A 15827-nucleotide genomic window follows, 5' to 3' on the forward strand; every position below is an offset into this window, starting at 1 on the left:
AGATGTAGACCTGTAGGTGGGGAAGACAGATGTAGACCTGTAGGTGGGGGAGACTGATGTAGACCTGTAGGTGGGGGGAGACAGATGTAGACCTGTAGGTGAGGGAGACAGATGTAGACGTGTAGGTGGGGGAGACTGATGTAGACCTGTAGGTGGGGGAGACAGATGTAGACCTCTAGGTAGGGGAGACTGATGTAGACCTGTAGGTGGGGAAGACAGATGTAGACCTGTAGGTGGGGGAGACTGATGTAGACCTGTAGGTGGGGGCGACTGATGTAGACCTGTAGGTGGGGGAGACTGATGTAGACCTGTAGGTGGGGGAGACAGATGTAGACCTGTAGGTGGGGGAGACTGATGTAGACCTGTAGGTGGGGGAGACAGATGTAGACCTGTAGGTGGGGGAGACAGATGTAGACCTGTAGGTGGGGGAGACAGATGTAGACCTGTAGGTGGGGGAGACAGATGTAGACCTGTAGGTGGGGAAGACTGATGTAGACCTGTAGGTGGGGGAGACTGATGTAGACCTGTAGGTGGGGGGAGACAGATGTAGACCTGTAGGTGGGGGAGACTGATGTAGACCTGTAGGTGGGGGAGACTGACGTAGACCTGTAGGTGGGGGAGACAGATGTAGACCTGTAGGTTGGTGAGGGGAGGGAATCATACAGTTTAAGTCTCATGTTCAGTGTTTATATTACTTGTCTCCAGGGCACTTACACAGGCTCTCCTGAATCTTTGATGTGTCTGATGAGATCCGAGGACTGTCTTATGTCCAGGGAACAGGGATGCCTTGTGATGAGGGGGGCCTGTCTTGTATATCTAAGATGTTAAGAAGAGTAATATTTACTTCCAGGAGTGACCTGCAATTACAGCCCCATCCATCTATGACTGATGAAACCCGTTGAGAAGTATTTCTTACATGTACTTTCAGTGTGGTTCAGCTTCATGTGGTGTCACTGCACGACTCCAGTTCACGTCCTCAAACAAGGGGATCACTTTCACATCGAGTTTCAGAACTATGTAGTAAATATAATGTGTCCCATGATCAAAAATATACGTGGAATGTGCTGTCTTTGATAGTGCAGTCATTTACTGCCTTAGATGTCCACTCATGACTGTTGCTGTCGACACACATGAGAATCATGAAGGATGGTCCCAACCAAATGGAGGTATGAAATTAAGTTACATACGGGTCTATATGCCATACATCACAGACATTGACACCAGAAGTTTGTGAAATAAGCCACATTGAGACACTATATTCCAGAAAACCAAATCTCATAGCAAAAACATTTACATGACTCTTCTTTAATATTGTGTATTATTAGTGTATTATTAATGTAGAGTTAGAGATTAGTATCATCTAAAGTTTCTGTCATAACTTCCAGTATAGACATATTTGAAGAATATAAAATATTAAATATATATAAGGAATAAATTTGGTAGGCCTTGTAAAGCACATCTTCAATAAGCCAGGGTATACGTTCCGAAGTCTCCACTATACCCAGTATGCATCAACAGGTCAGCCCAATAACTGTATTACCTCTTCAGCATGGTATGTTGGATGTGGTGCTATATACAGCGCAATATATCAAATGTTTTTGCAGTATTCAACATGACATGTTGTAGGTGGCGCTATATGCAACGTAATATGTCTGATTACTATATACAATACATTCTGGCTGTGATGCATTACAGAACATTATAGATCAGATGTGATGCAATATACAATAAGATATGTTGGATGTGATGCCATATGCAGCATGATATGTCAGATGTAGTGATATAAACTATGTGATATGGCGTACATGATGTTATATACAACATGGCACATCTGATGTTAATGCTATGATGTTAATGCATGTACATTATGATATATTGGATATAACACTTATATCGGATATAACACTGTACATGGCAGGATATTGTGGATGTGTTGGTGACTGTACAACATATGTGGGAATTAACCTATATGCAATATAATATGTCTGATATGGTGCTATATACACCATTGTACATGGGTTTTGTGCTATATACCACATTATATGTTGAATGTGGCACAGTGCACAATATGGTAATTGGGGTGCCATGCAGTATATAGCAGGAAAGGTAAGATGTGGGCCTGTATAGAAAATATTTTGGATCTTATGCTATATACATGTCAGGTCTGATGATATGCTATATGCAATTAAATATGTCAGATATGACACTATATACAACTTATTTCGGATGTTGTGCCATATATAACATGTGTTAGGTATGACCCCATATACAATATGCTATGTCTGTTATGATGTTTTATATATCATGATATATTGGATTTCTGATGATGTTCATGTATCTGTATATGTCAGTTTGTAATGACCGCTGTTGTAACTTTATTACCTCCCTTTGCTATCTCTGCATTCTCACAGTAGCCAATCAGGTAAGCCGCCATTGCAACTGAGCTTGCTAGTGTCAACAAAGATCATAAGCAGTCACAGCTATGAAGGATTGTTCGCAGTGCAACTCGGATTTGGGGGAAATCATATAGACAAATTGATAGGTCCGAAACTTACAAATAATATATGCAAGAACTCCTTCTTACCTCTTTCAGAGAACCTCTGCAAAGTTTGCGTTACAAAGTTTATTCGGTTAGATAATTTAAAATGCGAAAGTGAGTTGTGATTGGTTCGCTCAACTTCCCATGGTAGACACCTGACAGAATCATGTTCACATTGGAGAAAGCACATCCAAAAGTATTGTGAACATCAGTTCGAAGCTTATGCATGCCTACCAAAGAAAATTTCCCACTATGCCGAAAAATGCTGAAAAACCCACATTAATCGTGGAAATAGCAACCAAGATATAGTGCCTCTAACTGAAATAGTGAAAACGGCTAAGAAAGACTATGAAACTGCGACATTTTTATATCAGCAAACTTTACTGCATGTTGGCATCACAATCCATGCTCCTGTCTACTTTCTGAGCAACCAAGAATGAAAGCCAAATGAAAATGGCAACATGTGGTCTAAACTCCCTCTTCCATGCATGCATGCTCAAAATCGAAGTTGCAGACTTGTTGTTTTTTTTATCCAGTTTCATTGATTTTAAGATGCTGTTTTTACTGTTTTATCAGCAAGGTATTATGGTTGTGTTGTTATTTCCATGTTTAATATGGGCTTTCCTTCGTTTTTGTGCACAGTTGACAAGTTTTCTTTGGCAGGCCTGTGTTCCAGCAAGACAAAATTGTGACAGTTTATGGATCTGAAAAAGTAGTTCCTGTTGGATTATCTCATTTTTATGCTTGGATTGGTCTGTTGCACTGACTTATCCATGTTTTTTTATTATGTGGTTTTGCAAAGACCATCAGTCTCTGAAAAGTTTCTCTGTTGTAAACAAATGGACACAGTGAACTGGTTTGATTGTTTTGAAGACATCCATGTCTTTGTTTGCCTTTATTAAAAATGCTGTTTTATTTGATGCAGTAATGTACTAATTGACAGCAATGCTTTCACATTGAGTGAGTGAGTTTAGTTTATGCCGCACTCAATATTCCAGGTATATGGCCGTGGTCCATAAATAATGGAGCCTGGACAAGACAATCCAGTGATCAACAGCATGAGCATCAGTCTGCACTATTGGGAACTGATGATGTGTCAACCAAGTCAGCGAGCCTGACCATCTGGTCCCATTAGTCTCTTACGACAAGCATTAGTCTCTTATGACAAGCATAGTGGCCTTTCATGACGAGCATGGGTTGCTGAAGACCTACCCCTCCCTGGACCATTACGGGTCACGTTCACATTGATGAGAAAATTAGAGAGCTCAGTGTTATGGAGTCATTAGTAAAAAATGAATTAATGCTATCAAGTGTATTTTCAAATGAAATGTTCTCCACTTCAAATACTAGGGTGTGAATATTCAATTACTTGCTGTTATAAAATGTGTCAAAGATTGGCTGACTCTTATCATGCTTATCAATGTTGAGGAATTTCATTTATCCCAAAACATTATGGTAATGTTACGTCTGAATTTGGAACAAGGTCATGTGAATTGGGTAATGAAAATTCAAAAGTTTTTATTATAGATTAGGATTTGGCTCTTTCAAACACTGAGTAATGACACTGTATATTTAAACAAGTTAAACATGTCAACATTGAAAGACAACTTTTTACAGGTTGGGGATAGTGAGGTATCAGAAAATCCTTGAAGTGACATATTTTAATGGGGTTGAACATGTGAAAACTATCTGTGTGATGTTATCATAAATATATTAGGACCAAAGTGACTCATTTTGTGGCTTAAATCTTACGATTTATAAAAATATACATCGTTGACATTTTGGTGTATCAGTTTTTCATAGAAGAACACTACCATATACATTATCTAGAGCAGCTATCATTGAAATGCCACAAAAGTTTTAATATCAGACCATTTGCTCCATGTTAGGATGTCTATGGCATGCGCTGGACTTTCAACTTCAAACTTTTACTGCTTTGTGCTTGTGTATTTCAAAGCTTGAAGTGATTTAAAATTGTAGTATTCCTTGTTGGAACTTCATTGTTAAGTAGGGTACAGACTTCAGATTTTCTGATTAAAAGTTGTGGATATGAGAGGTTAGTGTCACCTCCTATAAAGTCATTGTGGTATGTCATACATGCTTCAAGTGTAAAGTTATGGGGCATCCAGGGAAATCTAGGGCTGCTTGTGAAAACCAAGGAAGACATACAAATGTAAGATACTGTTCATCAGAAGGAAGACATACAAATGTAAGATACTGATGTAGGGAATCAATGCTTATCCTGAGGAAGACGTACAAATGTAAGATACTGATGTAGGGAATCAATGCTTATCCTGAGGAAGACGTACAAATGTAAGATACTGATGTAGGGAATCAATGCTTATCCTGAGGAAGACGTACAAATGTAAGATACTGATGTAGGGAATCAATGCTTATCCTGAGGAAGACGTACAAATGTAAGATACTGATGTAGGGAATCAATGCTTATCCTGAGGAAGACGTACAAATGTAAGCTACTGATGTAGGGAATCAATGCTTATCCCGAGGAAGACATACAAATGTAAGATACTGATGTAGAGAATCAATGCTTATCCCGAGGAAGACGTACAAATGTAAGATACTGATGTAGTACAGATGGGAGATAGGGATAGAGTGGACCTTGAATGGAGATCAGGACATTATGCTGTTGCTCTGTCTGTTCGCTGTCACAAGTGTTTGTCGATGATGCCTGGTTTAATCTCTGTAATCTAGACAGGTTTGTGCAGACTTTGTACTCTCCTGATAACACATATCCTGATAACAGATCACCTTCCTCGTTCACTGCGTGGAACTCCAGCATTGTTTTTACAACAATTAATTCCTACCCATACTGATAAACTTAATCTTCAAGCAGCAACATTGATATTTTTTACAGCTATGACAACATGAAAGAGAATATCAAGCTGTTTAACACATTTATAAGTGGAGAATACAATGAAGGCTTTGTGTCACAAATGTCGGCAATTAATAAGAAAGCAATATGTTCTGGTTTTTAGTTCTCTCTTATCCTGGCTGCCAGACAACCCCTGCTGGGGCTTACAGTCTTCTTACTTCATTGTAGGCCTGCCTCTCTGTTTAGTTGTTCCGCAACTTTAGCACTACAGGAGAAAGCTGTTGTTTTTGTAGTCATCTGTATCAACACAACTCTCTTTTTTCCCCCCGACCTAGAAATGGAAAAAGAGCAATTAGGTGCAGACTGGAGTGTTTGCCATGACACATGACTCGGCTGTTGTCACAAGTGTTTTTCACAGCTATCATCAAATACTGCAGTGTACTGGCTGAATGTCCTCTATACACAGTGCTGGATGGTCTACTTTGGATCTGCCAGGATCATGGGTTTCCCGGTTAATACTGACATGCTGTATTACACTGAGACAGTGCTCAAAACAGTGTCAGACTCACTCACTCACTCACTCACTGAATGTTGAAGTGACCATATAGATAGTACCAGCTAAGGTTGTGGTGTACCAGTGATCGCAGATACCACTCTGTACCAGTGATTACAGATACCACTCTGTACCAGTGATATCAGATACCACTGTGTACCAGTGATCACAGATACCACTCTGTACCAGTGATATCAGATACCACTCTGTACCAGTGATCACAGATACCACTCTGTACCAGTGATATCAGATACCACTCTGTACCAGTGATATCAGATACCACTCTGTACCAGTGATCACAGATACCACTCTGTACCAGTGATCACAGATACCACTTTGTACCAGTGATCACAGATACCACTGTGTACCAGTGATCACAGATACCACTCTGTACCAGTGATATCAGATACTACTCTTACATTGCTATATGTGTTCTCACAGTCATTTGTGCTTGTCATGTTAAAGAGAGAAGTGATACAGCTCTAAATTACTTGTCTTGATGTTCATTAGAGATACAATTGATCAGTATGTGTCCATCCTTGCTGGTCTGGAAGACTAAGACAATTAGGATTTTTATGACCAGGGACCATTTCTTATCTTGATGCAGAACAAGAAAACATGACATTCATCTAATACCTAATATCATGCCACTCTGTTGCTCTGGAAACCCACCCCCAGACAAATATTTATGCGTTGATATGGTCAGCATGCTTCACAGCAGGATGTTTCAGATGTAAAAGGACACTGCACCATGAGGATGTTGACGTCCCCTGCGGTGGCCTGTGTTGACACTCACAGCCCTTGTATACAGCAGCACACCAGTAAATGGCTGCCATATTGGCAACAACAATACTTTCCTGCTGCTTTAGTCTCCAAATTTGTTTGTTTTAGATTCACAGTCATAATTTCTGTATGAGTCGGTGACACCCTATATGTTCAGCCGCTCACTGTCTAAACACTGGATATGCAACTGAGAGCTTCTGTGGGATGTAGTATTTGTAGTCTCATTTTAAGTGAACTCTTGATACCCAGTAACTCAATTCTGGCATTTGTAATATGAATTTTTGGCATGATCTAAACCATCTGTCCTTGTGCTATCATGCTTTCCTAACAGTCTCACAACACTAAAATGTTAGTATGTTTTTTTGAAGTAGAAGTAAAGTCTGTTTATTGCTAAGGTGTGTTTACTGAATCAGGTTGAAGCATGTCCATAGATTACAATATAGGAGCAGGTAGCCAAAGGGCTAGTCTGTCATACAGACCCATATGCTGATATATCCAAGAAAGCACATGGAAGGCTTTATTAAGTGACTTGCCTTGATTTTCACAACTTAAATGAAGAAAGTCTCAGGGCTCCTTTTCAAAATATGATATTTTCTTATTGTGGCCTATATTTTCTGAAAAATATGTTAATTTCAGACAAGTTAGTTTCGTTAGTTTACAAAAGGGCTAGTACAAACCATTGTGTTGATTGATGATTGCAATAACATCTTTGCTGTCAACTCACTGTTCAACAGGTGCTTTAGCCAGTGTACATTATAGTGAGGTATCATTGTACCATCAACAGGTGCTTAAGCCGTTGTCTACAATAGTGAGGTGTCATTGTACCATCAGCAGATGTTGCAGCCAGCGTCCACTGTAGTGAGGTGTCATTGTACCATCAACAGCTGTTGCAGTGTCCACTATAGTGAGGTGTCATTGTACCATCAACAGCTGTTGCAGTGTCCACTATAGTGAGGTGTCATTGTACCATCATCAGATGTTATTGTCAGTGTCCACTATGATGAGGTGTCATTGTACCATCAACAGGTGTTTTGGCCAGTGTCCACTATAGTGAGGTGTCAGTGTATCATCAACAGGTGTTGGAGCCAGTGTCCTCTATAGTGAGGTGTCATTGTACCATCAACAGGTGTTGTAGCCAGTGTCCACTATAGCAAGGTGCCATTGTACCATCAACAGGTGTTTCAGTCAGAGCACACAGCTGTTTCAGACACTTGCACTATGATTATCTCCATATATCAATGCAATGCTGATACTGTCCATGGTGGAAACATTTCTTATGTAACAAAACACCGTCCATAAACATTCAAAAATTGAGTCTAGTCTTGACACTTTCACTTAGCTTTGGACATTTCTATGAATTATATTGTGTAGCAGTGGGCATGAGACAAGGAAATGAGTTGGCAGCTTAGTACAAGAGCTGCTGCACTGAAATTGAAGGTTTTATGTGGAATGTTGCTGTGAGGAGTGGTTGCACTCAGACATATTTGTCACAGTTTCAAGTTCCTGCTTATGGCTGTAGCTCTTGGTTTACCACAGAGGTCCTCCGGCTGTTCATGTGGCCAGGAATGCTATATTCTGTACAACCACTTATGATGGAATGCCATACTGTGCGCAACCAGTTATGTTGGAATGCCATATTCTGTACAACTGGTTATGTTGAATGATGTATTCTGTAAAACCAGTCATGTTAAATGCTATATTCTGTACAGCTAGTTATATTGGATGATGTATTTTGTAAAACCAGTCATGTTAAATGCTATATTCCATACAACCAGTTTGTGTTTGCTACAAAAAAGTTCTTGTGAGGTTACATTACAGACCCATAAAATATTTCAGTATTTGATCAAGTTTGTGAAGTAGACAGGAGGTTTCTGAAGTAGCTTGTTCAGTTAGACAGTGGTAAATGATAATGCCTTTATTGGCTGTGTATATTGTGTCTCTAGTTCATCTCCGTGGCTTTCACGAACATGCCAGTAATACAGTTGTACTGAAGGAGTGTTCAGAGTTGACGCAACTCGTTCCACCAGGACCTGGAACCAAGACCTGAAACCAACACCTGGAACCAACACCAGGAACCAAGACCTGAAACCAACACCTGGAACCAACACCAGGAACCAAGACCTGAAACCAACACCTGGAACCAACACCTGGAACCAACACCTGAAACCAACACCTGGAACCAACACCTGGAACCAGGACCTGAAACCAAGACCTGGAACCGACACCTGGAATCAAGACCTGAAACCAAGACATGAAACCAAGACATGAAACCAAGACATGAAACCAACACCTGGAACCAACACCTGGAACCAACACCTGGAACCAACACCTAGTACCAGGACCTGAAACCAAGACCTGGAACCAACACCTGGAATCAAGACCTGAAACCAAGACATGAAACCAAGACATGAAACCAAGACCTGGAACCAAGACATGAAACCAAGACATGAAACCAAGACCTGAAACCAAGACCTAGAACCAAGACATGAAACCGAAACATGAAACCAACACCTGGAGCCATGACCACATGGTTTACATTAATCTAAGGCTTAGTCTCTGAATGCATATAATTTGAATATTAACAAATAAACCAATTTAATTGAAAAGGAGCCCCAGTGACATTGGAGAGTCAGAACCGGAGAAAATCTAGACTTACTCATTTGGAATTGTAGGGAGGGGTTGGCAGCAGGGAAGATAATATGGTTCAGGGACTGTGAGAAAGACTAGGGTAACATGTACTATTATACCACACAAGATAATCATGTATTTGTGAGTTCATGTTTCACAGCTGTAAAACCTGTTGAATTGTATCTGTTAACATGACATACATAGGATTACTTAAACATTTCTTTCATTGAGTTCAGTGCAGTAAGGTAAATTTCTCTTCAATTCACCATTACTGAATTAGATAAACAATTTTAGCACCAAATTGTTATCTAAATTAGATATTTTTTTCATGTGAAAAGTTACAGTTTGGTATTCCAGTGTACACTGTGCTGTGACATATCAGTAAAATGGAAAGGTTTCACGACCAGATTGTCAGTATGTTCTTTCTTCACTGACTTTGTAATAATCACTTTTAATATGTGGTTTGCTGTGTGGACTGTGTGTATCTGTCTAGATGTATTCTCTACAGGAGATGAAGATGCAGATGATGATGTACAATGTGTCTGATACCCTTGTCTTGCCGAAACTCTGTTAGACACAAGCTGATAGGTGTTCCACAACCTGTGCCTGCACTAATTGCTTATTGTTATAATATGATTGGGTAGGATCCTGTTTGCTTGTTTTGTAAACAGTGTGTACAGGTTGCTGTCTTTGATGTGACATGTGTAATTTGTAGAATGATGTGTGAGGTACGGATACAGGAGATGAGGTGAGACAGTGTCTCTCCCCTGTCATTACCCCACCCATCAGGGGAGACAGCATATAAACAACCCTCAGCCCTGGGGTGGGGGAAGGTGAAAGGCCAGGGTCTTACCCGATGATCAGCACTGGTCAGCTACAGGTGTTTGCAGGTCACCATGCTTGCTGATATGTCCACAGCAACCAGCTTGACCACAGGTCATTTATTCTCCATTATCACCTCAGCTGGATGTTCAGGACAAAAGCTAAACTGACCACAATCAAGCACCAATGCCTGGCTGACCATTTCAATTTGGCGATGGGTCAGTCACTGGTCGTTAGATGGCCGTAGCAATTTAAATAAAGCCATTCAGCTGTACAAAGGATCAAGTTTGTGTTCAAATCATGCTCATCTTCAAAGCAGTCTTGTGTTAGTTTGGGCATACAGTTTGTTGTGGGTGACAAAGAGAGTGATGGGATTAATGGCTACATTGCCGGCCAGGTATCTTTACCTGCAGATTAGTGCGAAGTATCGGGTGAGCGTCAGTCCATGGTCGGGTCACTGTCAAGAACAGTCTTTCCCTCTAACAACAACTGCAAACATGGATTATAAACATCAATGGAATCAAAGCAGTTTTCAATATCTTCTTTGTTCTGCTTAATGAATATTAATGGTTTAGGTGCAAAGCTACATTCACTCTCGTAAGTCTTGGATTTGAGGTATTCAAATTCAGTTGCATGTTAACATCTTCTGCAGATGGTGTATTGACAGCTAGTATAAAATTAGGTGTGAAATGTATCAAGATATATGGATTATAATCCAGATGAACTGTTGGTTTAGTGATGTTTAATTATCAGGGTCTCTGTCTTATTTTATACAAATGGAAGTAACAAAACCCTGTCCTTATTATAAGAAGTCTCTACCAGTGTCCGAGTCGATTGTACAGTTGTGACTATATTTTCTCAGCTGAAACAGGAATGAGATGGTGCAAGATCATAGCTTCACATGTGATTACCAGGGCCTCCTTTCACAAAGCACTTACGTGATTGTAAGTCACTAATGTCACCTTAGTGCAGTGTTAAAGAATGGGAGTTAAGGTTAACCCTAGAAAAGGTGGCCTTGTGGAAGGAGCCCTAGGGCCTCTTTACGCACATCACTGACGTGATTGTAAGTCACTAATGTCACCTTAGTGCAATGTTAAAGATTGGGAGTTAAGGTTAACGTTAGTAAAGGTGACTTCATGCAAAAAACACCCTTGTTGACGATTGCTGTTACCACTGGTTGGGTTTGTTCAGGTTATATGTATCTATGGGTTATGTGGCAATGACAATTATATGTCTTAGTGCATCCACCATATCTCCAGGGCACATGTCTCAGAACGTATAGCCTGGAGATATCGAGGATGGTCTTAGTGTTTTAGTAAAACAATGTTTTCATTCCTGTGGATGGTTCATTGTCACTGAAATAAAGGATACTTTAAATCTTAACTGCTGGAACTGGACATAAAGGATACATGGTGTTACTTTGCCTTGTAGCTATGACGATGGTCTGCTGGAAGTGATGGCACTGTATTCCTCCTTCCACATTGCACAGCTCCAGGTCGGGCTGGCTGCACCATTTAGACTCGGACAGGCCAGGAAAGTCAAGGTAAGCAAAGTTCGGTCAGTTAGAGTGGTAGTTGAACTGACAACTTGACCACTACTGCAAGAATTTCAACTAACAGATACATAATTGTTAGAACTCTTTTGTGATGTGTTAGTTATGGTGTTGTAGATCAGTCTGCACGGCGGGAAGGCTCCAATGCAGGTGGATGGGGAACCATGGGAACAGCTGCCAGCTGAGATCGTCATCACACACCAGAGTCAGGCTGCCATGATGGCCATTAGCTAGGGACACCTGTAAGGATGGAACTGGATGATGTAGAGAAGTGTGTGTCGCTAGGGGACAGGGAGGGAGGGAGGTTGAATGATGCAGCAGTAGGTACTGTCTGGGAGACTGCTGCTGTCAGATGCCTGAAGGAACTGTGTGTTTGTAGTAGGTACAGCAGAAGACTTCTGGACTAGAAGTAGATGTTGTAATGTAAAGGTACATATATGTGTAATACTGGGGTGCTGGCTTCACCCCATGTAACACCCTCTCAGAACAGTTTTCATTGCATATGCATAAAACCAATTAGTGTATTCTTTGTGAATCTCAGTGCGTGGCCAAAATATTACTGTACTTAAAACATCAAGGTGAAACACTTCAGATTAGGTCAATGCAGAACACTTCAGATTAGGTCAATGCAGAACACTTCAGATTAGGTCAGTTCAGAACACTTCAGATTATGTCAATGCAGAACACTTTAGATTAGGTCAGGGCAGAACACTTTAGATTAGGTCAGGGCAGAACACTTTAGATTAGGTCAATGCAGAACACTTTAGATTAGGTCAATGCAGAACACTTCAGATTAGGTCAATGCAGAACACTTCAGATTAGGTCAGTTGCAGTACACTTCAGATTAGGTCAGTCCAGAACACTTCAGATTAGGTCAATGCAGAACACTTTAGATTAGGTCAGGGCAGAACACTTTAGATTAGGTCAGTGCAGAACACTTTAGATTAGGTCAGGGCAGAACACTTTAGATTAGATCAATGCAGAACACTTCAGATTAGGTCAATGCAGAACGCTTCAGATTAGGTTAATGCAGAACACTTTAGTTTAGGTCAGTGCAGAACATAGCAATAGCAAGCAACAGAAACACACAGTGCAGGCTTCTCTTGTGATGCCATCAGATTCTCGTCCCAGGTCACAGCCACATACTGTCAAGCTTATAGCTTCAAAGCAATGTCATGATGGTTCCAGAGCAGAAGACTGTCCATAGGTACCTATATCACAGAAACACTGTTGGATTGGTATGTGTAGATTACTTATTTACTCTGTATGCCTGGTGGGGAGAACTATGTGCAGATGATACAGTAAATACAATATCAGGTACAGTGCTGTACACTAATGCCTGACTATGGTAAGCTTTTGCTGCTGTGAGTATCTCCTGTATGTAGTGTTGTGAAGCGTGTGTCACCTTGTCACGTGTGTAACTGTGTGTGTCACCCCAAAGTGTGTAACTGTGTGAATCCCACCCAGATGCTGGCCATCTACTTATAGGGAAAGTTTGTCCTGTGTCCAGTGCAAATATGGTCAATGTTGTTGTTGTATGCTTTGTTTGATGACGAACTTGGTGAATTGTTGTATATCTCCCCTTGTGGCCATGTGTCCAAGGCTGGTTAAGGCAGTTGCAGAACAAACCAATGAATGTTTGTGGACAAGCATTTAGTATCTAACTTGTGTTTAGACTTACTGTTTTTCACATTTTCGGGGTTTTTTTCTGTGAAAGATCTTAGGTGACTTGCCAAAGAACAGTAAAAGCCTCTGTCAGACATTTAGGTCACCTGACTTTTTGTGCCAGCCCAATTATGAAAATAATTCACTTCTATACAACTACTTGCATGTCATGTGGTTACATATTTTCTCAAACCTCTTTAAATGTACTTGTAACATACTTTTATGTTATACCTTTTATACTTTTTATTTATTAGCACATTTTTATGATCAGTTTTTGTTGTTTTATAAGAAGTAGTATCATGTTTTTCTTTTCTCTGAATTCATGCCAACTGATATGTCCTTTGCAGTGAATAGTGGTCCTGCATATTACAACACCTTACTTAAGTAAACACCTTATTAAAAGAAGGGCAGATGAAGCATGTTTTTGTGCCATTCTGTATTATTCTACTTCATGTAGTTTGTTTTGTGAGATTGTGCCAACATTATATATTTATTTTGAATTATGTCTTTTTTCAGATATTGTTTTCATTTACACCCAGGGACATCATAATTTGCATTACTGTTTTATCTGATGATCGTTAGGAACAGGAGTTTCAGCTTAAAGCTGAGTTCAGATGGCATGAACCATAGAGACAGTTCAGATAGTTCAGTCAAATGATCAGTTCAGTGCAATACTATTCTAGTTATGTGTAGATGTAAGTTCTGGTCATGCTGTTTGATGTGTGTTGTCATTTAAAATGCAATTATTAGCTGATTTTAGCTATTTTGAGTCAGATTGGGCAATCTTGTTTTACATGGGCTCTTATGTTAAAATTATGCTGGATGTAACTGATAAATGAGTATGGAATCATTTTGTCATATCAAATATAAATGGACAGTTAAGAGATATCTGTTTCCACAAGCTGCTAAATAATTCTGTTGTTAAAATGTTCTTTTAGCTAATTCGCGTGAGTATGGCCTCTCCTCACGTTGTTAAACATAATTAATGTGTGCTCTAAGTTGCTTAAATAAAATCATCTACAGATGTTGATTTTGGAAACAGGTAGTTTGATGAATGAATACAGTGCAGATATACTCTAAAACAGTGTATGACATAAGGCCTGTCTGACCGCCTTAGATGGGTTAGATTTCTGAGGGATAGTCTGAAGTTACAGCTAGCCAGCCTGATGGTTTGGTAAATTCTTTTTGATAACATGTTCCATACATCTGAGTAAAAATTGAATTATTTTTTGTCAATTGTCTGGTCTGGTTAAATCCATTTCATGTCTGGCTGGGATTTTGGCTTATTTGATACACTGTCTCAAGTGACTGTCATGTTACAAACTGATCACTGAGATGGTTAGTTAGGTGAGAAGGTCACCACCAGTCACTGTTTGACCAGTGTGAAATGTAATTGGATGACCACTGCATCATGACAACAGTGATGCTCATTCCATCGACCACCTGTTTCCCATGTCAACATACAAGTCAGGTTGCCAGGATACAGTCATTGTATTGCTGCTTTTGGCATAAAAAGTCCAGCTCCAGTGGAGATACAGAATGAATAATCTGTCACATTTACATCTGCAGCATTGTTGTCTCCCTTTTGCAATACTATGTAGACAATGCACAGCATTTTCTTAAATAATGCATTGGAAACAGATTTTAATATGTATTATTTTGGATTTATTGATTTATTGTGTTTGCGGCTTAATAAACCATGGTTAATACCTCATATAGATATTGTACAGTGTTCTGTGAAGCCAAATCCTGGGATTGACTAAGAAACCAAAGACCAATATAGAGAAGTCTCTGAAGGAAGATTTAAGTATGTTTATTCAGTGAGATGTTACAGGGAAATCTCTGAAGGAAGATTTTAGTATGTTTATTCATTGAGGTGTTACAGAGAAATCTCTGAGGGAAGATTGAAGTACCTTTATTCAATGAGATTTACAGAGAGACAACTGTACCTTTATTCATCGAGATGTTTCAGTGACCAGTTGGACAGTCCATGCAGTGCCCATGTACCTAATGACCAGGACAATGGTCAGTGTATAGCATGGTAATGTTAGGAGATTCCCAATATATATATTGTATATGTATAGAAGTATCTATAAGGATATACACCTTATGTTTAGTCTTATATTTATTTTTATCAATGGTTTATGTACAGTAAATCTGTATGCAAATGTTGTCAGCTTTTATTGTGATAATAAAAAAATATGTTGCAAAAATGCTGATGTTATTTCTTTCCTATGTGAGAGAGGTGGTGGGGTAGCCCAGCTGTTATAGTGTTCACACATCAATCCAAACACCTGGGTTTGATTCCCCACATGGGTACAATGTGTGAAGCCCATTTCTTGTGTCTCCTGCCTTGATATTATTGGAATATTGCTGAAAATTGAAGTTAAACCATACTGACTTGCTCACTTCTATGTGAATGGGGGCGATGGGGTAGCCTAGTGGTTAAAGC

General features: G+C 39.8%; 1 protein-coding gene across 1 annotated transcript in view; it reads left to right on the forward strand.

The window, feature by feature from the left end:
- LOC137284504 (diacylglycerol kinase epsilon-like) overlaps positions 1-15588 on the forward strand; it is a 58113-nt gene extending 42525 nt beyond the window's left edge. The window contains exons 9-10 of the mRNA XM_067816329.1: positions 11590-11701; positions 11828-15588. Coding sequence (XP_067672430.1) covers positions 11590-11701; positions 11828-11944 — 229 coding nt within the window. The 3' untranslated portion in view covers positions 11945-15588. The remainder of the gene's footprint in view (positions 1-11589; positions 11702-11827) is intronic.
- The last annotated feature ends 239 nt before the right edge of the window (positions 15589-15827 follow it).

Source organism: Haliotis asinina, chromosome 5 (genome assembly GCF_037392515.1).
Source record: "Haliotis asinina isolate JCU_RB_2024 chromosome 5, JCU_Hal_asi_v2, whole genome shotgun sequence".
Classification (NCBI taxonomy): Eukaryota; Metazoa; Mollusca; class Gastropoda; order Lepetellida; family Haliotidae; genus Haliotis; species Haliotis asinina.